This window comes from Peromyscus maniculatus, chromosome 2, assembly GCF_049852395.1.
Source record: "Peromyscus maniculatus bairdii isolate BWxNUB_F1_BW_parent chromosome 2, HU_Pman_BW_mat_3.1, whole genome shotgun sequence".
In the NCBI taxonomy this organism is placed as follows: domain Eukaryota; kingdom Metazoa; phylum Chordata; class Mammalia; order Rodentia; family Cricetidae; genus Peromyscus; species Peromyscus maniculatus.
Window position 1 is genome coordinate 151,789,360 of NC_134853.1, and position 27,176 is coordinate 151,816,535.

The 27,176-nt window shown below is 47.1% G+C and overlaps 1 protein-coding gene across 5 annotated transcripts in view; it reads right to left on the reverse strand.

Moving 5' to 3' along the window:
- The window catches only part of Wdtc1 (WD and tetratricopeptide repeats 1), a 70,603-nt gene that overhangs the window by 6,276 nt on the left and 37,151 nt on the right, over positions 1-27,176 (reverse strand). For all 5 annotated transcript variants that reach the window (XM_042272024.2, XM_015994506.3, XM_006975618.4 and 2 more), the window contains 9 exons: positions 19,489-19,535; positions 18,628-18,739; positions 11,276-11,463; positions 8,682-8,864; positions 6,973-7,067; positions 6,182-6,297; positions 4,065-4,137; positions 3,416-3,527; positions 2,177-2,350 (listed from right to left, as the gene is read on the reverse strand). In XM_042272024.2, coding sequence (XP_042127958.2) covers positions 2,177-2,350; positions 3,416-3,527; positions 4,065-4,137; positions 6,182-6,297; positions 6,973-7,067; positions 8,682-8,864; positions 11,276-11,463; positions 18,628-18,739; positions 19,489-19,535 — 1,100 coding nt within the window. The remainder of the gene's footprint in view (positions 1-2,176; positions 2,351-3,415; positions 3,528-4,064; positions 4,138-6,181; positions 6,298-6,972; positions 7,068-8,681; positions 8,865-11,275; positions 11,464-18,627; positions 18,740-19,488; positions 19,536-27,176) is intronic.

Sequence of the window (27,176 nt, forward strand, 5' to 3'; positions counted from 1 at the left end):
CAACGAGGGCCGTTTTCCCCTTTAGAAACGTGTATTTGTCTGTTTGTTCTGTGTGAGGGACTGAAACCTCCCCACCCCTTCCTGCTAGGCTGGGGTGGGCCTATCATAAAGCCAATGGGGCCTCCACCAAGGAAGGGTACAGGTCACAATGCTCCTGTATGGCCAAAGTCGGCCTGTCACAGAAGATGCCTCCTGACCCTCCTCTGGCCAGGTGGTCAGAAGGAACGGCCAGCCCTTGGAACAGCCACTGGACTAGGAACCAAGAGCTAAGCAATGTGGGGCAGGCAGGAAATGGAGCTGCTCTGATGGTGTGTGCTGCGTCAGAATGAGTGGGGATGACGAAGGGCAGGCAGGCGCTGTTTGGAAACCCAATTACTGCCTGCAAGGTGCCCCTTCTGAGCTCCTAGCAAGAGCCAGACCAGAGACTAGCCAGGAGCCAGAGGGTGGTCTGTTTCCAGGAGCAGATGGTAGCCCTGGGGAGACTGGCCTGGGACAGAATGTGACATTCTTGGGGTCACTGGCAGGCATGTGGGGATGGAAAAAAAAGAGCAGGCTGGCCCCAGGGCTCACCCATCCTCAATGCACTGGCAGATCAGTCTCCCTGAAAAGACAGCCCTCTGCACATCGCTGCTCCAATCTCGCCAGTAGCTGCCCATCACACACTGAATCAAGGCCAAACGCCACCCTCTGCATTCCAAGCCCTTTCCAGGCAAGCCCCAGGCTACCTCACAGACTCATCCCCTGCCAGTCCTTTCCAGAACCCTGTGCTCCAGCCAAATGGATTTGCTGTTCTGAAGCAGGCTCTTCAGTCAGTCCCCCGCCCCCACGCCTTTGTTCCCACCATTTCATCTCCCTGCGATGTCCTTCCCCACAGTCCTCGCCTGCCTCCCCCTCATCTCCTCGTGTGAGCTGCCTGCCCACACTTCCAGCCACTCAGACACCACGGCTTTCTGAGCCTTCCCTGGTCCTGAGCTGAGGTGACTCAACTCTTGCTGATGCCCACAGACCAGACCTGCTGCCTCCTGCGTCTGTCATAGCCCTCATGCTGAACTACGGCTCAGACTTTATCCTTGTCCAGCAGCTGGGCACTCCGGGGCACAGGGACTCAGAGGGACTGAACTCTGTTTCCTCAGTACCTAGCACATAGTAGGAGCTCAGAAAGCAAGCTGTGAATGAGGAAATCACCAACTTTTCTCAGCAAAAATACTGACACGAAGCAGAGCTCCCAGTCAAGTTGAGATGAGAGCTGCCACATCCTATCCAACCACTGAACAGAGAGAGGTGACACACCTCAGATGGCCCCCAGACAGTCCTCTTCTGAATTTGGGTGCTACCTGATCCCTGGGGAAGCTCCTGATGCTTAAGCTGACTTCTGCGTGTGTGGCGTCTTCCCTGCCCCCACCCCGCTGACTTGGGTGGGTTTCTGAAGCTTCCCCCAGGCCTGCCTAGTTTCAGCCAGACGATGGCACACCAGCTGGCCTGTCTGTCTGGGCAGAGCCGACGGATGCCAGACGGAGCAGAAATGGCTGTGGGCCCAGCTCTATCCATCTCTAGTCTTGGCCCTGGCTGGGGGATGGGGGTCCGCCTGCCTGCTTGTCTGATGGCACCACGGGCAGCACCGAGACCCTGGTGGTCTCGGAGGGGCTTCTTGGGATCTGGACCTGTCCTCTTACCACCGTCAGTGCATCCCAACACAGTCTACACTTGACTTCAGATGTCTGAGGTCTGGTCTGTACTTGGTCCAGTGAGTGGGTGTAAGAACCCAGAAAACAAATGCAGGGCCATTGAGCTGCAGAATCATTTCATGAAGATACAAACTGAGTTCACCAAGCTTCTCAGATTCTTGGAATCACCAAGATTCCATTGTTCTTTCGGGGCCCAGTTCTCTAGTAATTAGTATCAACAATTTCTCAAACCCCACTTTAGCCACACTTTGTAACAAAGCACTGTGTGCATTTCTTGTGAACACGCACCTCTAAATCTCTGGGTGCTTGAAAGAAGGACCCAACTACCTTCAGCCTTAGAGGTGGAAAGGAGTGGCCCACGTTCAAGGAGCCCCAAGAGGTAGCAGGCTGCCGACACCACCTTCTCTGGATGCCTTAGCAATTTGGTTCCATGGTCCACTTGCCTCAGGCCTTGTCCTGACCCGGTCCCTCCACAGCGCCCGCCCACTCACCACTTGCGCTTCATGTAGGCGGCAGCTCGGTTTCCATAGAGCATGGCGTTGTGAGGAGCCTTCTGCACAGCCTTGCTGTAAAGCTGGATGGCCTGGGTCCACTGCTGGCAGGCAAAGGCCTCATTGGCTTGCTGCTTCACACGTTCCAGGTATGGGGGCAGCTCCACCTGGGGGCTAAGGAAAGAAGAGCCGGGCAGACCAGTTCAAGGTTAGCAGCGCTACCCAAGGGCATATGCATGGTTTTGTGGAGCCTAGGATCTCACTGACATCCAGAAGAAGCCACCTTCACCTTGAGCTTGGGTTAGTATGTGTACAATTCCAAATACTGTGGGCCAGTAAAAGGGAGGCAGGAGTAAGGCCATCTGGACAGATATACGGCAATTCCTAATCAAATGCTTGGGCTCAGGGGCCAGCCACTTATGTTATCTGCCTCCACACTGAATTAACCTTAGACCATCCTATTTCCTCCTGTGACCCTCTATGGAGAGTGCAGATCTTCTCAGGGACGAGAAAATTCCCACATCTATGTATCTAAGCCCAACAAAGGTGGGAAAGGGTGAGGCAGGAATATGCTATGGGACGGGAAATAATGTAACAGGGAGGACCATCTGGGTGGGAGAGAAGGCTCAATGTTAGGAGGAGGCAGCTAGCCTCCAGACCCTCACCCCAGTGACTGGTAGAGAAGGACAGCTTCAGTCTGGGGACGACTTCAGTCTGGGGACGCCTCCCAGGTAGAAGCTGCCTTAGGAACACTAGCCAACTCTCTAAGAAGCCTCTCTGGCCCAATCTCCACCATCTGGGATTCATATCTGGGTTCAAGTCAGGAGAAAGATAGGTGTGTAGGGGTGTGTGTGTGTGTGTGTGTGTGTGTGTGTGTGTGTGTGGCGCGCGTGTGTGTGCATGTGTGCATGTGTGCATGTGCATGTTTTAAATTTTTGTTGAGATTTATTTTTTTGTTATGGGCATTTAGCCTACATCAATGTCTGTGTGCCATGTGTGTGCAGTGCCTGAGGAGGCCAGTAGAGGGCATGGGATCTCCTGAAAATGAAGCTCAGACAGTCGTAAACTGCTATGTAGCTCTGGGAATGGAATCTGGGTCCTGTGGAAGAGCAGCCAGGGCTCCTGACCGCTGAGCCATCTCTCCAGCCCCTAGAAGAGATGTTCACAGGCCACGTTTCTCCCTCCCATCCATAAGCTGTAACTAAGACACAGAAGGCCACAGAGGTCAGCTGGCCTCACCTGATACACCCCTTGCTTTCTGGCAGCCGGAAGCCATTGCTGTGAAGGTGTAGGCCATTGGACACGCCATTGGACACACCGTTAGTAGTAGACATCTTGCCATTCTGGACTTCTGGCAGGATGAAAAGAAAGAACAGTGACAACTCGAAGAGGCTTCATTTCTCTGCATGCCCTTGGCTTCCATCATAAGATCTGATGGCTCCATTGTGAGACTAATCTCCCAGGTCAAACCCAGCCCCAGAAAACAAATTAGGACAGGCAATGGTATAAAGAAAAACCCGCGCGCCCTCTGCTGGCTAAAGAGGACATAGCTTCTATCCGACACTTCCCACAGCTGAGGCTGGGAAGGGAATGAGAGGTGAGGATGGGGTGCATTAGCTGTAACCCAACAGAAAGAAATCTATGAACCAGGATGAAAAGGGGAACTACTTCAAATTCTTAAGCACCAAGCCATCTTCCTTAGAGGAGGGCTGCAAAGCCTTGGGCAGATCTCTCTGACCTCTTGTGATCTTTCTGACAAGCTCACTGTGGAGACCTGCTCCTTTTAGAGTGCATGCACGCAGGCCAGAGCAATGGGTAGGCTTCTTCTCCACAGGCGACAGGACTCAAGACCCCACCCACCGCAGCACAGGCTCAAGGGAGAGCTTACCCACTGGGTGGCATTTTCTAGGCAGGAGGAAGGTGTATGGCCGTTGCTTGTAAGTCAGGTCAAACAAATATACCTGGAGTGGAGGAGAAACGGAAGGCACGAGGTTAAGGGCGTGGCTGAAGCACTGGCAAGATCTTGGCAGCTTTCAAGACCAGGGTCCTTAACTCACAGAGAGCACTAAGCATGGAACCACGGAGCTAGCCAGGGGTTTCCCTGCAGTGAACCATAAGCAGGAAACTCCTCCTAGCTTGACTCTTGGGATAGCTGGGTGATGTACTCAAAGCCCTGGCTGGAATCTAGCCATTTACTGGGAGCACATATTTAAATTAGGACGCTCCTCAAAGGTCACAGATGGGAAAACTGAGGCCTCAGAAAAAGCTACTAAAAGTGGCACTGCCAATCACTTCTCTCAGTAAGTAAACATTATCTGTTGCTAATACTTACTGAGTGTTATCCAATGCTTATTTTGTTCCAGGATTCTGCTAAGTGTTCTATATGGACTTGCTCCAGAAAGTTAACATGAAGAGCCTATTAATATCATCCTTTCTGCAGATGAAGAAATGTAGACTCAGAATTTCATACTTTACCAGGGTCGAAAAGGCAGGAGGCAGCATGGCCAGGACTCAGTCAGATCTGCTGTCCCTGACGCCTCTGCTAGGCCTCCAGTCATCCTCCTGCGCCTTCAGGCCAGGTGCTCACCCACTCTCCAGCCCTCTTCTTTGTCTATTTACACCATGCTTTGTAGTGACCATGGGCCACTGCCTCACTTCATGTCTGCTGTCAGCCTCGGGGGTCTGTATTTTGCCTTTGTCCCCATCCTGTTTATGATAATGCTAGTGCCACAGTGAGAGCGAGCTTGGTGACTGGAGATGAATTTCTACAAGGCACGGTACATATCCTGAGTTGAGAGCACATAAGCAGGGGTTCGCACCTGGGCATTATCAAGTGACACTTTGAAAAGCTGGCCCTAGATCACAGCCTGGCTGAGCTCTGAGCCTCAAGGATTTCCTTCCAGAAAACAGCAGGAGAGGAAACTGAGGCTCAGGAAAAAACAGACAACTGCTGGAAGTCACTGTATGCAGCTAGTAAGCAGCAGGTCAGCATTTGAGAATGGGTCCATCAACAGGAGACAGGTCTTTACTAGGAAACTGAAGCAGGCCTTGAATTCTCTACCTCCTGCATCAGCCTCCTGAGTGAGTGCTGAGACCGCAGCTGCCTCCACACCTAGCCCAGCGTCATCTGTCACTTTCTCTCTCCTTTCCCCCCCTCCTCTCCTCACACCCCCTCTACCCCCTCTGTCAGACAGGGTTTCGTGTATCCTAGGCTGGCCTAGAACTTGCTAACTTCTGATCCTCCAGTGTCTACCTCTTGTATACTAGGATTTGCAGGCATATATCACCACGCCTAGTTTACCCAGTTTATGTGGTGCTAGGGATCAAACTCAGGGTTTTGAGCATGCTAGGCAAGCACTCTATCAAGTGGCTAACACACCTAACCCACCCATGGTCTGTCAACTTCAAAGTGTATGTTCTCCTCCGTCTTCTTTTTATTAAACTGTGAGTGCACGGTGTCCACGTGAATGCCGGTGTGCACAGGCCGCAGCGCCCGTGTGGAGGTCAGAGGCCAACTTTTTCCCTGTTTGTTTTCTATAGTTCTGGTTAGCCTGGAACTCAAGATGTAGATCAGGCTCGTCTTAAATTCAGAGATCTGCCTGCTCTGTCTCCCAACTGCTGGAGTTAAAGGTCTGTGTCCCACCACCTCCGGTCCCAGAAGATGACTTGGGAGTTGGTTCTCTCCTTCCACCTTGAGATCTGGGGACTGAACGCAGGTTTTCAGGCTTGCACAGCAAGAACTTTCTATTTTATTTTTACGTTATATGCATCGGTGTGAGGGTGCCAGATCCCCAAGAACTGGAGTTAGAGACAGCAGTGAGCGCCATGTGGATGCTAGGAGTTGAACGTGGGTCTTCTGGAAGGGCAGCCAGTGCTCTTAACCTCTGAGTCATCTCTCTCTAGCACTGAACAATAAGCACTTTAGCCTGAGGAGCCCCCTTCCTCATGGCAGACCGAAGCCTACATTCTTAACCCCGGTTCATTAACAAAAAGCACTGAGCCTACCTGCTCCCCTCCCATGTTGACGAGCAGCTCTGTGCCGTTGGGGCTGAAGGTCACGTAAGTGGCCACCAGCACTCTCAGACGGCTGTTATAGTCGGGCAGCTTCACCGGCAGGTGACCTGTCAAGAAGAACACAACATCCCTAGGCTTCCAGTCCTGCTTAAAGAGGCAGGGGACAGGGTAAAGACAGCCAAACTGAAAATGCTAGCAATCAACCTCATCATGGACGCAGAGACGAGTGTTGAGCGCTCGGTACAGGCGATGGGCCGGCAGTTCACCCACGTTCCCTCACTTAGTCAGTCTGTGTGTGCCAGGGTCTCGCTATGTAGTCCAGCCTGGCTTCACAGTTACTAGCCATTCCAGATTAGTGTTGTGATTTTGAACCTCCTGCCTTAGCCTCTAGAGTTTGATGATGTTGATGATGATGATTTTTTTTTTGAGACAGGGTTTCTGTGTTATAGCTCTGGCTGTCCTGGAACTCACTCTGTAGACCAGGCTGGCCTCAAACTCAGAGATCCGCCTGCCTCTGCCTCCCAGTGCTGGGATTAAAGGCGTGTGCCACCACTGCCTGGCAAATTCTGGGATTATAATCCCATTTTACAGAGAAGAACCTCACCAGGGTTAAGTGACTGGTTGACAGTCACACAGCTGGCCATGGCAAGTGGGCAGTAAAGTCCAGATCTGTCTAAGTCTAAAGCCGGTTTTTGAATTTGTTTGTTTGTGCCCCGCTCCCCGCCCCCCCTGGGTATCATCTGGAAAGAGCCGAGGTCTAGCTGAGAGCCAGGATGGCTTACCTGCCACATAGTACTGCGCCGCACCATCGGGCAGGGGCTTCTGCCGGTCACAGAAGGTGTGCACTCCCGTGGAAGGGCTCTGCTTCATGCTCTTTCTGAGGGAAGGACAAGCAGACAGGTTAAAACTCCAGCTTTGTCCCTCGTCAGCTGGACGACACTCCACAAAGGACACCCAGGGTTCTGTCCCCAGAGCTACAGAAGGGATCTCTCTTCCTGCCATCAGCAACTCCAAGGTTTGCTCTCTAGATGGCTGTGGACATCTTCACCAGTGAATGCACAGCAGGCCAGACCTGTCCTAGGATCAGGAAAAGCCAAGGCTGTGGAGACCACTCAGGTCTCAGACCGCCCTCTCTTTCTTCTGTCTTTTCTGAGATGGGGTCACATTAGCCGAGGCTGGCTTCAGACTCAGCTCCGTAGAAAAAGGTGACCTTGAACCTCTGATACTTTCCCCTCTACCTCCAAGTGCTAGGATTACAGAAGTGTGCCACCATTCTTGATTTTACTTTTTCTTTTCTTTTTCTTTCTTTCTTTCTCTCTCTCTTTTTTTTTTTTTTGGTTTTTCGAGACAGGGTTTCCCTGTGTAGCTTTGCGCCTGTCCTGGAGCTCACTCTGTAGACCAGGCTGGCCTCGAACTCACAGAGATCTGCCTGCCTCTGCCTCCCGAGTGCTAGAATTAAAGGCATGTGCCACCACCGCCCGGCTTTTTTTTTTTTGCTTTTCTGTTTTAAAAAATATTTTAATTGGGGCTGGAGAGATGGCTCAGAAGTTAAGAGCACTGGCTGCTCTTCTAGCACCACAATGAGTTCAATTCCCAGCACCACATGGTGGCTCACAACCTTCTGTAATGAGATCTGACTCCCTCTTCTGGTGTGCAGGCATGCATGCAGACAGAACACTGTATACACAATAAATAAATAAATCTTTAAAAAATGATGTGACTCTGTCTGTGGGAGGATAAAGCATGTTCGTGCAGGTACCTCAAAAGGCCAGAAGAGGATGTCAGATCTCCTATAGCTAGAGTGATGAGCTATTGTGGGTGCTGGAGACCAATATTGGTTCTTAGTAAGAGCAGCTCTTAACCACTGAGTTCTTGCTCCAGCCCAAATCTTTCAATTTTTTTAAAAACAAAATATGGACCAGTATGTAGTTCAGTGGTAGAGACCTTGCTTAGCATGTGCAAGGTCCCATGTTAATCCTGGTACCACAATAAATAAATATCACACATGTAAGACTAACTCTGTGGTCAGGTATGGTGGCATGCGCCTTTAATCCCAGCACATGGGAGGCACAGTCCAAGCACGTCTTTATGAGTTCAAGGCCAGTCAAGGTTACATAACAAGATCTTAACTCAAAAAATAAACAACAAGGAAGAAGGGAAACAAAAGACAAACTCTGGGGCTGCAGAAATGGCTCTGCCTGCCAAGTCTGATGACCCGAGCGTGACCACCAGGACCCACAGTAGAATCAGAGAATTAACTCCCTAAAGGTTTTCTGACCTCTCCACACGCACTGGGCGGGGCACTTGTGAAGCTATCTCCTCCCCCACCCCCAGAGAAGCAAATGTAATTAAAAGGACGCCGATGCTGTACAAATGCTAACGGGAGATACCTATCAGGAGACACACAGTGATTCCTGGGAAGGGATGACAGGCAAATTACTATAAGAGAAAGGCTGGAATGCTCCCAGTGTCACCTGACTGCTGGTCCTACCTGTGGTTATGGATCATCCGAATGTCATAGAGTCTTACGAAGGGCCCACTGGCTCCTACTGCCAGGCAGTTGTTGTCCTGGGGATTGACTGTGAGGCACTTGGCCTCCACCATTGGACCACAGTACTCTGTCAGGTCAATCAGCACCTCTGAGTGTTTGCTGTTCTCCCGAAGGTCATACTGGCTGTGAGAGAGGACGAAATTAGTGGCTAGGGTTCTTTTTTTTTTTTTTTTTTTCCCCTTTTTGAGACAGGGTTTCTCTGTGTAATAGTCTTAGCTGTCCGGGAACTTGCTTTGTAGCCCAGGCTGGCCTTGAACTCACAGAGATCCGCCTGCCTCTGCCTCCCAAGTGCTGGGATTAAAGGCGTGCGCCACCACTGCTTAAGTAGAAAGCAGGAGAAAAACAAAGTCCTTGTAATGCAAGAGGAGATGGTGTCTACTGCAAGCCACTTGCCTACAGTAGGCTTCGTCTTTTTTGAGACAGGGTCTCACTATGTAGCTCTGGCTAGCCTGGAACTCACAGTGTAGACCAGGCTGGCCTCCAATTCAGAGATCTGTCTGCCTCTGACTCCCAAAACGCTGGGATTAAAGGGTCCACCACTACACCTGGCTTTATAGTAGGCTTCTTAACACATTTTGATTTATCCTAAATCAACTCCATAGGTATATACTACAGTTCAAATCTTATAAATGTCAACATTACAGCGACTGTTATCCTACCACCGATTGCTAAAAATACCGAGGGGTGGGTCTTGTGCTATTCATCCAATAGTGTCCCTGAGTGTTTCATGTGCACTATTTAATCAAAGGCCACCAGCCCTGTACTACTATGACACCGAGGTTCCCAGAAATGAAATAAACTATGAAGTACAGAGCAGGAACAACCTGCTAAGATTATGGCACATAAACTATTCCGTTAGCTGGGTGTTAGGGCACATGCTTGTAATCCTAGCATTCAGGAGGCTGAGGCAGGAGGATCGTGCGTTCAAGTCCTGAGTTTAAGGACAGCCTGGGGTGCATAGGAAGATCTTGTTTTAAAAAGCAATCAACTAAACCAACAAACCCCTCCAAGCCCCCAAAGACCTCCTTTGTTACGGTCTTCCTACTTCCGTCCAGGAAACAAGGGCTCACACGGCAGTAAGAGAAGAGAGAATGAGCTCACCCGGGAGCTGCCCCAGCTGCACAGCCCAGGAAAAGCCCCAGTGGCAACAGTGGCCACACACCCCTGCTGCTCCAAAGGGAGTTTTTGGCTGCCACTACACAGGAACCCCCAGAGTGGGGCATGGCATCACCCACGGTTTGCCTGGCCGGATATCTCTAATGCCTCGCACAGTTAAATTGTCCTCTAGGCCATCCTGACTGGAATGCTCTTCCTAAAATAGTCTGACATCATTCTTCCGCCACTTGATACCTGCAGCCTGAGTGCTACGTTTATGGAACTCCACAGTCTGATTTTTAAGACCCAATTTCACATACCTCGTATTCCTCAGCTTTTTATGTGGGCCAATTATAACTACAGCCTTCCTCTCCACTCTCCCTGGGCTACGGCTTCAAGTATGTTAAGTGAGCCTCTACTACTGAGTTATGTCCCCAGCCTACAGTACAGCATTCTTTATCTTGTACGCGGCTTTCATCCCTGCCTATCACAAACCTCCTCGTGTGGCGAATCCACTCTGCCTCCTCTTGCTCATCCAAATCTTGCCTGTTGTTGAAGGCGCAGCTTACGATCGTGTACTGCTAGGATGCCTCCACTGCCTGTGACTACGGCCAGGTTCCTGCGTGGTCTCCCGCTTGGTCCTGATAGCAGGCCAGCAAGTGCTTCCTGAACATGCCATTGACCAAGGCTGTCTTTCCAGTACTGTGTGTTTTACATGCATGTTCTCAACTGTCATACTCAGATCAATAAAGGAGATATTATGACTATTCCTATTTTAGAGATGAAGAAACTAAAGATCAGAGGTAAAGTGGCCTTTTCAGACTTAACACCGAGAAAACTGGGAGTTGACCTGCTCTGTCTGGCTTCAAAGGCCTGCTTGTAACTACACTGTTATGAGTTTACACACTACTTAGAAGGTTCTCTATAGCCACAAAGAGAAGACAAGGGAATGGAAAAGATGGCCAGTTCAAGCAAGGCCATGACAGCAGAGCATGGTGGTGTGTGCTTGTAAATCTCTCTGCACAGGAAGCACAGAGAGAGAGCCACTGAGCCCAGGAGTTTGAAACCAGCCTGAATGACAGGAAGACCATCTCTCCAAACAACAGTGGGGCAGACTGAGAATGAACGTGCTTGTCAATACCTGAGGGGCTGAGGAAAGATCTCCAGCCCAAGTGTAACCGGCTACAGAGCAGCACCTTGTCTCAACACCTAACTCCCCATGAAAAGGGGGGGTGGTGGTGCTTTAGCTCAGTGGTAGAAAATTTATCTGTTATGCTGGGTTTGACGCCCAGCACCCTAAACGGAAAAAAAAAGGACAATGGCACCATCTTCGTCTGAAAAGAGCTGGGGCAAATATGCAACCGCACAGGACCCTGGACCAGGGGAGACCCGCTTCCTCCCCGCTGGAGGGAGAGGCCACTTCACACAGAGACCCTTACCGGATAAGGCCATCCTCAGCGGCGCTCCAGAATGTGTTAGGCCACATGGGTGCTGTGGCAATGCGCTTCACCCGGTTTGTGTGGTCTCCAAACATGTGGATCGTCTCCTTTACCGTCAGGTCATGGACATGCACCTTGGAGTCAGCTGCCCCCGTGATCAAGATTCGGTCTCCAGCATGAGGCAGGAACTGCTCAGAAGAAATTGCATGATTGGCAGGAGAGAGTGGCTGTCTGAAGGAGACTGGCCTCGATGTCAGCATGACCATTCCCTCTCCTGTCACTTAAGAAAGTAAGTTTATCTATAAAGCTCACCAAAGTCACTTTGGATGGCAAGCAGCAGCCTATCAGCCTTAAAGGTTAACACGAAGATATTTTATTATACATACCTCATGTAGTCAGGGTGGTCATGACTTACACCAAGCTGCATTACCTAAGGGTCCCTTTCCTCTGCTTCTTCTCCAAGAAGATGCTGAGTGGATGATAATCCTCACTGTCACTAAGAATTTTCAAATACCAGACAACAGGGCAGCCACTTCATCTCGCTGATACTGAAAATAGTCTCATTCTAAACTGGAGGCTAGGGGTGAATCTCAGTGGTGAGCACCCACCTAGTATACGTAAGAACCTAAGTCCAATCCCTAGCACAGATAAAGAAAAATACCTTGAAGGGTCATGGGCTAAGAGTGTAGCTTACTGACAGACAACATGTGAAATGTGTGAAGTCCTGGGTTCAATTCCAGCATAAAAAAAAAAAAAAAAGTAAAGCAAGCAAATGAACAGAATCACTGAGTATATATATACATACATCTGTATATCCATCCATCCACACACTCATACATCTGTACATCCATCCACACACCCATACATCTGTACATCCATCCATCCACACACCCATACATCTGTACATCCATCCATCCACACACCCATACATCTGTACATCCATCCATCCACACACCCATACATCTGTACATCCATCCATCCATCCACACACCCATACATCTGTACATCCATCCACCCACATGCCCATACATCTGTACATCCATCCATCCACACACCCATACATCTGTACATCCATCCACCCACACGCCCATACATCTGTACATCTATCCATCCACACACCCATACATCTGTACATCCATCCACCCACACACCCATACATCTGTACATCCATCCATCCACACACCCATACATCTGTACATCCATCCATCCATCCACACACCCATACATCTGTACATCCACACACCCATACATCTGTACATCCATCCATCCACACACCCATACATCTGTACATCCATCCATCCACACACCCATACATCTGTACATCCATCCATCCACACGCCCAGCCATTCTTGCACCCACACATCTGTCCATCCACAGGTCTATCCACACAGATTTGGTGCTGGAGACTGAACCGGAGCATGCTAAGATAGACTCGCTATCTACCCTGAGCCCCATGACTACTACCCCAGTCCACAGCCAGGGATTAAGAAACAAAACTGAAATAGTTCAGAACTGAAAAGGATGAGCCAGGAGTTTTCAAGGGTCTAGGTGTTTAAAATGTCCAACTCTTTCTGTGGAAAAATTGGGGAATCAGGCAACAAAGATTAAAAACTATTCCTGTCTTGCCGGGCAATGGTGGTGCACGCCTTTAATCCCAGCACTCGGGAGGCAGAGCCAGGCAGATCTCTGTGGGTTCCAGGATCTAGTCAGGGCTGCACAGAGAAACAAACAAAAACCCAAAGAAACAAACAAAACACAAAGCAACAGCAACAACAAAACCATCTGTCTTCTGACCTAAAGCTCTCACTTCGAAGAAATAAAACAAAGGGTTGAAAATGCTCAGCACAGCACCCCTTATAACAGCAACAGGAAAAGAGTTCAGATGCTGGACAATGGGAAGGGCTGACCACGGTGAAGATGACCACCATCGCCCCCGTGAAGTGGAGAACACAGCACTCCAGATGACATGCAAAAACCAGTTACAAACACAGCCTCGGGGACACACAGGACACAGCTTTATCATCAAACCCCGAGGAAGAAAGTGTTTGGTGTTGATGTTAGTTGAGTATGTTTTTCTCTGTCTGTCTGTCTGTCTGTCGCCTCTCCCTCCTTCCCTGTAATGGGGACAGGCATGGAGAATGTTGGGCAAGTGCTCTACCACAGAGCTATATCCCAGCTCTCTTTTTCAGTTTTTATTTGAAAGAGAAATAAAATTACACTTTTTCTGCTTTGATACTTGCTCATTAGGAAAATGGATGTATAAACTTATTTTCAGGGACAAGCAGCAATCTTTAATTCTGTCTGGAGATAGCACAGATCCCAGCCACAGCACAAATAAACAGGAGAGCCCTCACTGTGGCCACATCTGTAATGTACCACAGTTGCCACTGGGGGGAGCACATGGGTGAAATACTGTAAATGCGAATGGTCAGTATTTTGACTACCTCAATCAAAAACGAGCCATTTCTCTGCTTTTCTTAAAAAACAAAAACCTAGGGCTGGCAAGATTGCTCGGTGGGTAAAGGCATTTTAATAATCCTGGTGACTTGGGATTAATCCCAGGGACCCACAAGAAGGAAGGAGAGAACCACGTCCACAAAGCTGTCCTGACTTCCACACGCTACTGTAGCACCCACACCCCTCTCCCATATCACATACATAAACAATAATACACTTCTGAAAATCTATTTTTAAAATACCAAAAACCAAACCAAATCAGACCAAAAACAACCAACAAAAACCGCAGAAGAGGAGGCTAACGAGCAGTGTCTCGCTGGGGAACAGCAAGACTATTGTCAACATATATAGTACGTGCTGGTCAGAACCACAAACCAAGCTGCAGCTGTTCTTCTAGAAAAGTCACAGGAATCCATGCACAGGAGGGGAGAGTAAACAGGAAAGTGCCAAGTTTAGGGTAGTAGGGTTTAGAACTCTACTCTAGCTATGATTTGGGGGGCCTGTCACTGCTCCTGATATTAACTGGGGAAATGAGATCAATGGGGCTTTTCAACCGTTGGTCACACCCTTGTGTATGCCCATGAATATCCAAACAGAATTTCAGGGCTGAAAAGACCCTTTCCTCTTAGGTTATTTCAGATCCTTAAACCTGGCAGCCAAAGGACTAGTGACTGGCAGCCTCAGTGCTGACACTGACGCTGGAGCACAGCACCAAGGTCCTTGTGCTTGCACAAGGTAACGGGGTTTGGTTACAGAAGGAACAAGTAGGACATTTTTTCACAATATTCTTAGCTTGTTGCCAAGTGATGGAGAAATCCTTCTTCAAACCTTTGCTATTTACATGGTGTTTCTTATGAAATTCTGAGGCTACTGGATGTTACCTATTAGTAACTGATCAACCTCCTCATTATCTTGTGCTAGAGGTCCTGGCAGACCTGTATGGGATCCGATATGTGTTATATATATAGGATGTTCCCTTTTTCTGATGATTTCCTGCAATTGTACAAATAATGAAGTTAATTCTGTATTATTTAGCAGTTTCAAGTAAAACAACTCTCTGCATTTTGAGAGTCAGTGACTATATTGAGGGGTTCTGTGAAGTCCATCAGTACCATAAGAATGGCATACAGTTCTGCCTTTTGTACAGAGTTGTATGGACTTTGTCTCCTGATTTGTATCCTGCTTTCCCTGATTTATTTGCATCAGTATAGAATGTGAGGACTCCAGAAACTGGTTTTTGTTGTACAATGTGAGGAAGGACCCATTCAGTCTTCTTTATAAATTCTATTCTCTTACTTTTGATATAATGGTTATTAATCTCTCCCAAAAAGTTACTGCAGGCTCTCTGCCAGTATTCATTATCTTTCCATAGTGATGAAATTTCCTCATTAGTTAAAGGTACTACAATTTCTGCTGGGTGCATTCCTGTCAACTGGCGAAGTCTTAATTTACCTTTTTGAATCAAATCAGAGATCTTTTCTATATAAGTCTTTAACTTCTTATATGGTTTACGTGGTAGGAATATCCATTCCAATATAATATCTTCTCTCTGCATCAAAATACCTGTGGGGGAATGTCTGGAGGGGAATATGACAAGAATGCATTTAAGTTCTGGATCCACACGATCCACATGTGCTTCTCGAATTGTCTTTTCTACTAGAGCCAATTTCTTCTCAGCTTTGGCTGGTAATTCTCTTGGACTATTTAATTCTTTGTCCCCTTCTAGAGTATTAGCCAAATTTTGTAGTCCATCTTTAGGTATTCCCATGATACCCAGCAAGTTGGAAATGCTTCCTAACCACTTTTCAAAATCATTAAGAGTCTTCAATCGATCTCTCCTTAGTTGTACCTTTTGGGGTCTAATTTTTTGTAGCTCTATCTTATATCCTAAGTAATTAATAGAATTTCTTCCTTGTATTTTTTCAGGAGCAATTTGCAGTCCCCAGAGAAATCAGGAATGTTAAGTATGCAGGATTGTCCTTCCAATGGGAAAGATGTAAATCTGTTTTTCCATCTAGAAAGCTGGGAATTGGAAGTGATTAATAATAGCCTAGTGGTTCTGTGTTATCTGTTGGCCCAGGCCATATCAAGTTCCTACAACCAAGACCAGAAGTGGCTAGTAATCTAAATGACCCTTACACCAGGGCCTCCCAAGCTCCCACAACCAGGACCAGAGAGACCTAATAGTCTAAGTGACCCTTACAATACTGTAGAGCCAGAGGCTCCCCCAAACTCCCACCACCAGGACCAGAGGTGACTAATAGTCCAAATGACCTCTATGCTATCTGTATGACTAAGACCAGGCCGGACTCTTCCTTAGGCCCTTAAGCTAGTTAGTATAGGTAGCCTACTCTAGAACTCTTCTTAGAAGAAATAACATGTACCCTGAGTTGAGCTTTGATATAATTATGCTTCCTTGTGCATCAGGGATTGTTTTACACCAGGAAACTTTTCTTCCCCCCAAATTATACTGTGTTTAAATACTGTGTTGGGAATAAATCACCTGGCATCAGACTCTCAAAGTCTTTTTTTTTTTTTTTTTTTTAATGGTTTTTCAAGACAGGGTTTCTTGGTGTAGCTTTGCGCCTTTCCTGGAACTCACTCTATAGTCCAGGCTGGCCTCGAACTCACAGAGATCCGCCTGCCTCTGCCTCCTGAGTGCTGGGATTAACGGCGTGCGCCACCACCGCCCGGCCTCAGACTCTCAAAGTCTTGCTCCAGGCTGATGAAGTCAATCTAAACCAAGTTCTCGTTCTGTGCTCTTTGTGGTTCACTTCCCTGCCTGGCCCTCCAGAGGCCCCTCACCCTGACACATCCAGAAGACTCTTCAACCTTTAGCCAGGCATGGTGGCAAATGGCTCTAATGCCAGAATGTTGGAGGCAGAGGCAGATGGATCACTGAGTTTGAGGGCAGTCTGGTCTAAAAGTGAGACTGTTTCAAAAAACAAATACAAACAACTTCCTTCAAAGAGTTCCAAGCAGACAGCCCTTTCCTTCTCCAGGAAGTCACATGGGATTCTAAGGCCTCATGAGTACTTGTAGATTTGTTCTCTAGGATCAAGACACTGCAGTTTTGTACTCAGGGATGGAAAGGACGCAGACTCATGATACAGCTCAGTGGTAGAGCGCTTGCCTGGCATCTGTGCAGTGCTGGGTTCCACCCCCAGCACCACACAAACTATTTACGATAGAGCACTCGAGGTGGAAGTGGAGGATCAGAAGTTCAAAGTCATCCTCAGCTACACAGCCGGAGTTCCAGGCCAGGTAGAATTACAAGAGACTAGTCTCAAAGGAAAAAAAAGACAAATTTCATCCAGTCTCATGTTCTCATGTATCAGGGCTTCAAAGGTTCCTTCAATAGGCTCCTTCCCACCTCTTCTCAGCTGAACTCCCTTTCAAGGGCAAAGATTAATTTCCTATGACAAGGTAAAAAAGCTACAATCTATGCTAGGAGTTTCAGTTTTAATTTATATATATGCATTTTTTTTAAACCTGCATATTTGCCTTTGGAGCAGATCCAATGATCTGGAGTTACAGCCAATAGTTAGCCTCCATAGAGTACTGGGAAAGGAATCTACTTCCACATGAGCAGCAAGTCACTCTCAACCACTGAGCTCTCTCTCCAGGCTCTAGTCTCTATATTAAAAACAACAACAAAATCTTAGCCAGGCAGTGGTGGCGCTCGCCTTTAATCCCAGTACTGGGGAGGCAGAGGTAGTTGGATCTCTGTGAGTTTGAGGCCAGCCTGCAGCCTGGTCTACAGAGCAAGTTCCCCGACAGCCTGGGCTACACAGAGAAACCCTGTCTTGGAAAACAAAAACAAAAACAAAAAATATGGAATTCCCTCTGTAGACCAGCCTGGCCTTGAACTCAGAGCTCTGCCTGCTGCCTGCCTCTACCTTCCAAGGGCTGGATTAAAGGAGTGTGCCACCATGCAAAGCTTAAAAAAACATTTTGAGATTTTAAGAATATTGGCTTCGAGAGATGGCTCAGCTGTTAAGTGCACTGGCTGCTCTTCCAGAGGACCCAGGTTCAATTCCCAGCACCCACATGGTGGTTCACAAACATCTCTAGTGGGATCTGTTGCTCTCTGCCTGCCTCTTTGGGCATTGCACACATGTGGTGCACAGAAATACATGCAGACAAAACACCCACACAAATAGAAATTAAAATCTCTTCAAAAAATTGAAGTGTGTGTGTGTGTGTGTGTGTGTGTGTGTGTGTGTGTGTGTGTCTACAAAAGCCAAAAGAGGGTGTCAGAGATGCTGGATCTATCTAGTTACAAGAGACTATGAACTGCTCTATTTCGGGTGCTGGGAACTGTATTCCCAGGTCTTCGGAGAGAGCAGCAAGTGCCACCTCTCAACCCTCCCTGCTCATCTGTCCAACTTATTCATTCATCTGTTCATGAATTTAGAAGATACTCCTTAGCTGCTCTCTTTTTTATTAGAGGAAACAGGCTTAGAAAGGACAAGGGATCTGTCTGCTTATACAACTTCCAGGAGGCCTGCTCACATAAATTCAAATGGATTGAGAGGTAGCAAGATGGTTCAGTGAATAAAGGTGCTTGCCACCAAGCCTGATGATCTGAATGAGCCCCAAGACTCACAGGGGAAAGGCAAGAACTGACTCCTACCAGATTTCTTATGACCTCCCCACGTACCAGGATACACATGTACACCACAACACACATGTACCCCCACAAAGAAATAAATAAAAATGTAACAAATATAAATCTTGAGTTGGCCAGTTGGTTCTGAGAAGCACATAAAGAGACAGGGTTCAAGCCTAATACTCGGACCCAGGGATATCTGCAAGCCTAGGATACATGGGACACACTATACCATACAACCATGCCCGCAGCACAGTTCCACCCCACGGCTTGTCTTACTCACCTTGACAGAGAAGATATTTGCTGTGTGTCCTGTGTGCATGGAGAGTAGCTTCTTGTGATGCAGTGGGTCCCAAACAATGGTGTGCTGGTCATCGGAACCAGAAGCCAGCAAGCTGTGGGCAGAGTTAGGAGTTCTGACTTCTCAAGTTCCCAGGTTGCCTCTTCCCTATCCCCATTCCCAGAGGATAGGGAGCTGGGCACACAGAACCCAAAGGACAGTAGATGCTGTAGAATTTAAGGTTAGCAGCTTGTGGTGGTGGTGCACACCTTTAATCCCAGCACTCTGGAGGCAGATGCAGGAGGCTTTCTGTGAGTTCGAGGCCAGCCTGGTCTACAAAGCGAGTTCCAGGACAACCAGAGCTACACAATGAAACCCTGTCTTGAAAAACCAAAATCAGGGGGCTGGAGAGAAGGCTCAGAGGTTAAGAGCACTGCTTGCTTTTCCAAAGGCCCTGAATTTAATTCCCAGCAACTACATGGTGGCTCACAACCATTTGTAATGAGATCTGGTGCCATCTTCTGGCCTGCAGGGATATGTGCAGACAGAACACTGTATACATAATAAATAAGAAAGAAGGAAGGAAGGAAGGAAGGAAGGAAAAGGAAAGGGAGAGAGAGAAAGGAAGGAAGGAAGGAAAAGGAAAGGGAGAGAGAGAAAGGAAGGAAGGAAGGAAGGAAGGAAGGAAGGAAGGAAGGAAGGAAGGAAGGAAGGAAGGAAGGAAGGAAGGAAGGAAAAGACCAAAATCAAAACAAACAAAAACTCAGAGAGCAGTAATCTATCTCCTTAGATGTACCAAAATGAGGAACCTTCTTCTCCCAACCTCCTTGACCCATTCTCTGGCCCCCTCTAGCTCATACTTACTCTCCTTTTTCATTCCACTCCAGACAGTTGACACATCCTGAGTGACCCTGGAGGAGGAAATAGAGGGTTAAGAAGAGAGCTGATTGGACAGTCTCCTGGGAAGCTCAACGCCAAGAAGCAGGATTAAGCACACACACCAGCTCTCTTGGGCATTTGTGAGGGACACGTGGAGGCCGGAACTCCACCGCCCTGCATCGCACAGCACGTAAAGTTCTTCCACCTGCGGTCTCAGTTAACACCGGACACCTGAGCTACAGCGGGCAGGTGGCATCGTCCCCCTTTGCAAGAAACTCATACACGAGGAAGTAGAAACACAAAGCAAACCAATTTCTGCCCCTACTCCTGGAATGCATAGGAACAGTTCCTTCTAGAGACCAGTTCAGGGATAGAACGTTTGCAGCGTCTCTGCAGGCCCATGTTTTATTCTTTACTCCTCCATGATCACTCCCTAGTTAGGCCCTAGAGATGAGTGCAGAAAGGTAGAGTATTTATCTTGAGGGTTTTAGTTAAGAAACAGAAAGTGGGGCTGGAGAAATGGATCAGTGGCTAACAGCACTTACTGTTCTTGCAGAGAACCCAGGTTCGATTCCCAGCACCCACATGGCGGCTCACTACCATCTCTAATTCCATTCCAGGGATCTGGTGCCTTCTTCTGACCTCTGTGAGTACCAGGCACATGAAGGCAAAAGACTCATACACATGAAATAAAACAACAAATCTTAAAGAAACAGAGAAGGTGAGGCAGTGAGCAGCAGATAATGAATTTGAAAGCCTATGAACCTACAGTCGACTCACGCTATCAGGGGCAGACCCCAGGGTTTTACAGCAGAGGCGATGAAATGATTAGGTCATCTTTCTGTCCCTTCACCCTCCCTCTTCCCTAAGAACACCAAGACTGCCACTCAACTATCAGCTTCCTGCGGGAAATCAGACCAAGTGTCCTGGGAAGTACAAATCCACTCTCTCCACACAGTGAAGGGTTCCGGAATTGGGCCTGAACCTTAACACAGTGTGTAGAAAATAGTAACATTTATCTGGCCACAGTGGTCAGCTGAGAGATGAACATGGACCCAGAATCAGATGTCAAGATGGAAACAGGTGATGGGTGCTTCTAGAGAAAATCTCCCACTCTCAGGAGAGCTGGAGTCCACAGGTATCTTGCTCTCCTGCAGGCCAGGGATGTGGAGGTGACTGACTCCTGAAACTATTGCACACATTTTGCCACCTTGAGGGAAAGCAGCCTGAGGTAAAATCAACACCAGAAGCGAGCTTAGCCCATAGTCTAAACTGGAGCCAGACTTACTACAGTAACAAACCCTGACACCTACTTCCTCTGCCACTCAGTTCATTTTTATTAAAAACAGTTAAATCTGGGCTGTTACCTGTGGTCCAAAGCATCCAAACCAGTGATTCCAACCTGTTCTTCAGGAATCACTGAGCAGGGCCTTCCTTCCAGACGCCCTGCCTATCTTGTGAGCGTGGGAGGAGGACTACCTTTCCTGCAGGCTCCTACTGTACCCTACATTACGGCCCTGCAGCTCTGGGACTGTTTTCCTCTACAAAAGCAGGCTTTGTGGGTTACTCTGCATCTCCAAGTCCAGCCACAGTACCTAGCAGGTATTTGTTGCTTAAACGACCAAGTGAGTCCAGTGGGGCTAGAGAGAACAGAGAGGTACAGACACATCTAATCCCCAGCTGTCCAGTCAGAAACATCTATTCTCCATCTTTCTTCTCTGGCTCGGAACTCATTCCTTTCATGGAACTCATTCAGGAACTCATCCCTTGAATACACAAAACCACTCTCTGCTCAAGCCTGCCAGGTCACCTGCTGACCTAAGGCCTCTCGCCTTCTCATACACTTGGTTGCAACCCCACACGTGTATCTGGGTCACAATCATTTCTATCCTTGTGCCTGAGAGGTCACAGCTTCACCATGGAGGCTCCCAGAACACCCAGGGCCTTGAATCTGAATGACTGACACTCAATGAGGGCAAAGCTGAGTATTTGTGGTAGGCAGAATAATGGCCTCCTACCGATGTCCTACCATAATTCTGAAACCTGCAAAAAGGACTCTGCAAGGACTCTGCAAATGTGATTAAGATGGGAAGGTGATCCTGGACTGTCTAGGTGGGTTCAATCAATCCCATGAATCCTTAAATTCAGAGGCCCTGCGCTGGCTACAGAGACGCAGACAGACGGAGGTGTGAAAGGACTGTACCAGCTACTGCTGGCTATGAGGCAAAAGAAAGGGCCAGGAGCCAAGACCTGCAGCTGCTTAAGAAACTGGGAATAGCAAGAAAATTCTCCTCTGTTCTACAGCCTCCTGGAGGAGCACACAATACCTTCTTCTAGCCTAGTGAAAAGTGTGTCAGACTTCTAATGTACACAACTGTCACAAGCCAGCGGCACTGCAACATCTGTATGTTAGCACTCGGAAGGCTGAGGCAGGTTGATCTCTGAGAGAATTTGAGGCCAACCTGAGCTAGATGAGAGTATCAGGCCAGCCTGAGCTACACTGCTTCAAAACACTAAGAAACGACGGGGGTTGGAGAGGTGGCTCAGTGGTTCAGAGAGCACCAGCTGTTCTAGGACTCAGGTTCAATTCCCAGCACCCACATGTTGACTAACAACTGTCTGTAGTTCCTGTTCTACGGGATCCAATGCCCTCTTCTGGCTGCAGTGGGCACTGCACACACATGGTGCAGACATGCTAGTAAGCAAAACACCCATTCACAAAAATAAAATTAATACTTTTTAAAGCCAGGCAGTGGTGGCACATGCCTTTAAGCCAAGCACTCTATAGAGGCAGGGGCAGGCGGATCTCTGAGTTCAAGGCCAGACTGGTCTACAGAGTGAGTTCCAAGACAGCCAGGACCACACAGGAAAAACTCTGTCTCAAAAAACAAATAAAAAATGTTTTTGTTTTTAAAGTACTATTTGTGTATGTTTATTTTTCATTTATTTGTTATGTGTGTATGTGCATGTGTAGGCAGTTCTAAATAGTCCCCTCCTCTAATTCAGCCCATGAGGGCGGAGTTTCTCTGTGACCTGGCAGTTGCTCCCACAATGACTTATTATTAGTTATAAATGCTCAGCCAATAGCTCAGGCTTGTCTCCAGCCAGCTCTTAAAACTTAAATTAACCCATTTCTGTTAACCTATGTGCTGCCCTGAGGCTTGTCTACCTCACCTACGAACTTCCCATGTTGCTTCTTCCTTGTCTGGCTCCCAACTCTTTAGACTCTGCCCTTCTTCCCAGAATTCTCTCTGCCCTGAAAATCTTGCCTAGCTATGGGCCAATCAGCTTTTTACTAACAATGAGAGCAACACATTTTCACAGTGTACAGAAGTATTATTCCACAGCAAGCCCATCCCTGCTTGGAGACAAGGCTTTGAGATTGAGTTCATGCTGGCCTTGAACTCAAAATCCTTCTGCTCTATCCCAATTGCTAGAATTATTTACTCATTTTTTAAAAACTATGTTTATGTACTTACTTTTTAGGAGGGACATGGGCCACAGTGCATATGGAGGGGTCAGAGGACAATTTTCTCAAGTCAGTTCTTTCTGTTCACCATATGGGTACTAGTTCCTTGAACTTGGTAGCAAAGACTGTACCCACTGGGACATCTCTCCAGACATATATGTTTATTTATTGTGTGTGTTTGTATATGTAGATATGTGTGTACATGTGTGTCCCAGCACAGGTATGGACAGGTCAGAAGACAACTCATGGGAGTTGATTTTCTCCTCATACCAAGTGGACTTACATGGTCAGGCTTGGCAGATAGTCAGAATCCATGTAAAAGCTAGGTATGGTGGCACATACCTACAGCCCTGGGTAGAGGGAAGGGCAAAGACAGGCAGATGCCTAGATCTGATTGATCAGTCTAGTCTTCACCAGGGAGCTCCGGGTTCAGTGAGATTCTGTTTCAAAAAAATCATGCGGAAAGCCAGGTTTGGTGGCACATGCCTTTAATCTCCAGCATTTGGGAGGCACAGACAGGAGGATTTCTGTGAGTTTGAGGCCAGTCTGGTCTACATAATGAGTTCTAGGACAATTTGGACTTAATAGAGAGACTCTCAAAAAAAAAAACAAAAAAAAAAAACAAAAAAAAACACCCAAAAAACAACAAAAAAAAAATGTGGAGGGCTGGAGTTCAGTGGTTAAGAGCACTGGCTCCTCTTCCAGAGGACATGAATACAGTTCCTAGCACCCAAATATGATAATGCTAGGTAGAATAATAGCCATTTGGTTATGATTTCATTATTCCTTTCTATATTTAAGACTAAAGTTCAGATACATTAAATAACTCCTGTGTTATTATGATCTCATAGGCATCATTATGAGAGGGGAGTGGAAAAGAAAAAAGAAATGTACATACTTATCAACTAAATGGTATCTATTTTTCTGTCTCTTTATTTCCATCTTCCTTTCTGTGTGTAAAGTACTTGCCTAGCCAAGATTCATCAACTTGATCTTAGTGTTTCCTAGAATTCACCTGACATTGTGTGAAGGCTTCACATGAAGGAGGATGTAGTGGTGATGGTTGGGAGGGTGGGTTGAACAACATTTGCTTCCATGGGAATTCTGCCCAGGGAGTTGATGCTCTACCTGTGGAGAACACCCTCAGAACACTTGGTGAAGAGCTTCTTAATAACCCTACAGATTCTCTTTTCCTGGTCTACTGTTACGTTTTGTCTTCTGTCCTTGTGGTAGAAGTAGGTGTTCATATTACTGCAGACTATTTTGTAAAGTTGTATATGACTAAATAAAAAGGAAAAAAAAAAGGTACTTGCCTAACATATACAGGGTCCTAGCTTCAATCACCACACACCTTTAATGCCAGCACTTAGAAGGCTGAGGCAGGCAGATCTCTTAAGTTTCCGGCTAGCCTGGTCTACAGAGTGAGTTCCAGGACAGCCAGGGCTACAAAGAGAAATCTTGTCTCAAAAAACAAAACAAAAAAATCAGTCACCACTACCACAAAAAATGATCTATCTATAGCTACATACTTCAATTCTGATGTAACGAACAAGTTTAGTAGGTAAGGCAATAGCCATAACTCACAACAGGAAATTTTCCTTATACTGGGCCTACCTCTAATATCCCTGCACTCTTTTTACATTTTACTTTTACTGAGCACCTAGCATATAATAAGCATTCTTCTACATGGAAATGCTATTGTGTAAATAATACAGGGAAAGCTAGTGAGAGAAGTGTGGAGCCCACAAACATTTCCTGGTGAGATCTGAGCTTGCTTTACCCAGCAGGACTGCTTAAGAGGATGACTGGACCACAGGTACCAGGTGTTTGGAAGGGTCTGCACTTGGCTGTATCTAGCAGGGGGAGGAGGTCTTTTGCCTTGCCCCTTGGCATTCTTATACAAAGTCCTTTTGAATAAAGTTCTGAGCTGGTGGATAATGACCCAGGCCCTCCCGAAGCTATCCTATGTTTCTGTCTTTCTTCCCATCAGCAAGGTCTCTCCTTCTACCTAATATCTCTTATCCTTCACTCCTTAAGAGTGGGGGCAGTTCCCCCGCAGAGAGGGAAATACTACGTAAGTCAGTCAGGTTAGTCAGGTAGTGACCAAGTGCTATGAAGGCTCTAAAACACAGAGCTGGGATTGCTGCAAATGTACTTTAGTGGTCAGAAAACATCTCTCCTCTGAAAGGCCTTCTTCATTGCTGTATTTATCTCCCAGGGTCTAGATATACTGCTGGCATATATACTACACACTCTATTGGCCTGAATAGGTGAATTAGAGATGCTTTCCTACCTTTCTTCTCAGGTGATTACAACATGAATTTACTTCATTATCTAAAGTAAGTACCAACAACTTTTTCTGTAAGGGGCCAAACAATAGATATTTTAGGTTTTGTATACCATATGGTCTCTGTATGAATCATTCAATTCTGCTGTTGAATCACTAAAACAGACAGACAATACATAAATGAATGAGTGTGGCTGTGCTCCAATAAAACTTTATTTATAAGAACAGGTGGCAGTGCACTTGAGACTCATATGGAAATGTAAAGGACTCAGAATAGCTAAACAGTCTTGCAAAAGAACAAAGTTGGAAGATTCACATGCCCTAATTTCCCGAGTTGCTACAAAGTGATATTGGCATAAGGACAGATATTTTGATCAATGGTATATATAGATTAACAGTTAACAAAAATTTTTACACTTATGGGGACAATTTCTGGTAAGAGTGCCAAGACAATTCAACTGTCTTTGCAACAAATGGTGCTGGGACAACTGGATGGCCACATGTGGAATCACTAAGTTGGGCTGGGGATGCAGTTCAGTGGTCCAACACCTGCATAAGGTGTACAAGTGCTAGGTTTAATCCCTGACACTCCCATGAACAACCAAAGAATACAGTGTCAGGCTGGAGAGATGCCTCAGCATTAAAGGCTGGGCTCACCATCAAAACCTTAAGAATGAAGTTGGATCCCCCTTAGGGACCTTATTCTTGCGATCCGTACACCTCAATGGCTTTCCTTACTCAATTTCGTTTACATATACATACATATGGATTAAAGACCTGCACCTACTCTCCAAAACAATCAAACTCTTGGAAGAAAGCACAACCCTAAATTTTCATGACCTTGAATCAGCAATGATGACCTGACTATAACACAGGAAGCAGAAGTGAGAAAAGAGAAAAAGAGGCAGGAGAGAAGTTGGGTGTGGAGAGAGGCCCCTCTGCCCAGCCTGTGACCTGAGTTTGACCCCTGGGACCGATAGGGAAAGGAGAGAAATGACCCCCTCAGTTGTCACCTGACCTCCACAGGTGTGTGTGCCCCACCCACCCACCCCACAATCTAAGTAAATGTAAAAACCCCAAAGAGAAACTAAACAGCTGCCCTGGTGTGCCTGGGGGGGGCGTGTCTAATCCCAGCCCTAGGAGGCTGAGACAGGAGGGTCTGAAATTCAAGGGTAGCTTTGGGGTACACTATGAAATCCTGTCTCAAGAAAACAACAACAATACTGAATTCCCACGGAAGTCTCGGGTACACAAAGAGATCTAAAAGTTTGTCTCTACACAAAAATGTTTGCATGAATGTTCACAGCAGCACAGACTTATATAAATATTTTTAAAGATTTATTTATTATGTATACAGTGTTCTGTCTGCATGTATTCCTCCTGCACGCCAGAAGGGTGCACCAGATCTCATTACAGATGGTTGTGCGCCACCATATGGATGCTGGGAACTGAACTCAGGACCTCCGGAAGAGATGCTGGTGGTCTGAACCTCTGAGCCATCTCCCCAGCCCCATATTTAAAATCTTAAGGCCCACTTTGCCTCTTCCATGCTACAGTTTACATAAAGGCTATGGAACTTCTTTGACATACCACCTTGACTCAGTCTAATTTGAATTTAAGAAACAAAAAGGAAATAAAAGCAATCGACACCAGGCCTGGTAGACCATACCTGTAATTCTAACACAGGATTTAGAAGCACAAGGGTCAGAAGTTCAAGAACAGTCTTGGGTACATTTTAAGTAAATTCAAGGCTAATCTAGGCTACAAAGAAATACTGTTTCAAAACCAGTAACAAGAGAAGGGCAACAGAGGCGAGCGGAGAAGGGGAGCTACAGATGGAACTGACTCCAGCAGGTTCCTTGTGGGTAGACTCAGCCAGGCAGAGAGAAAACAAGAGTCAGGTTAAAGGCAGTCACA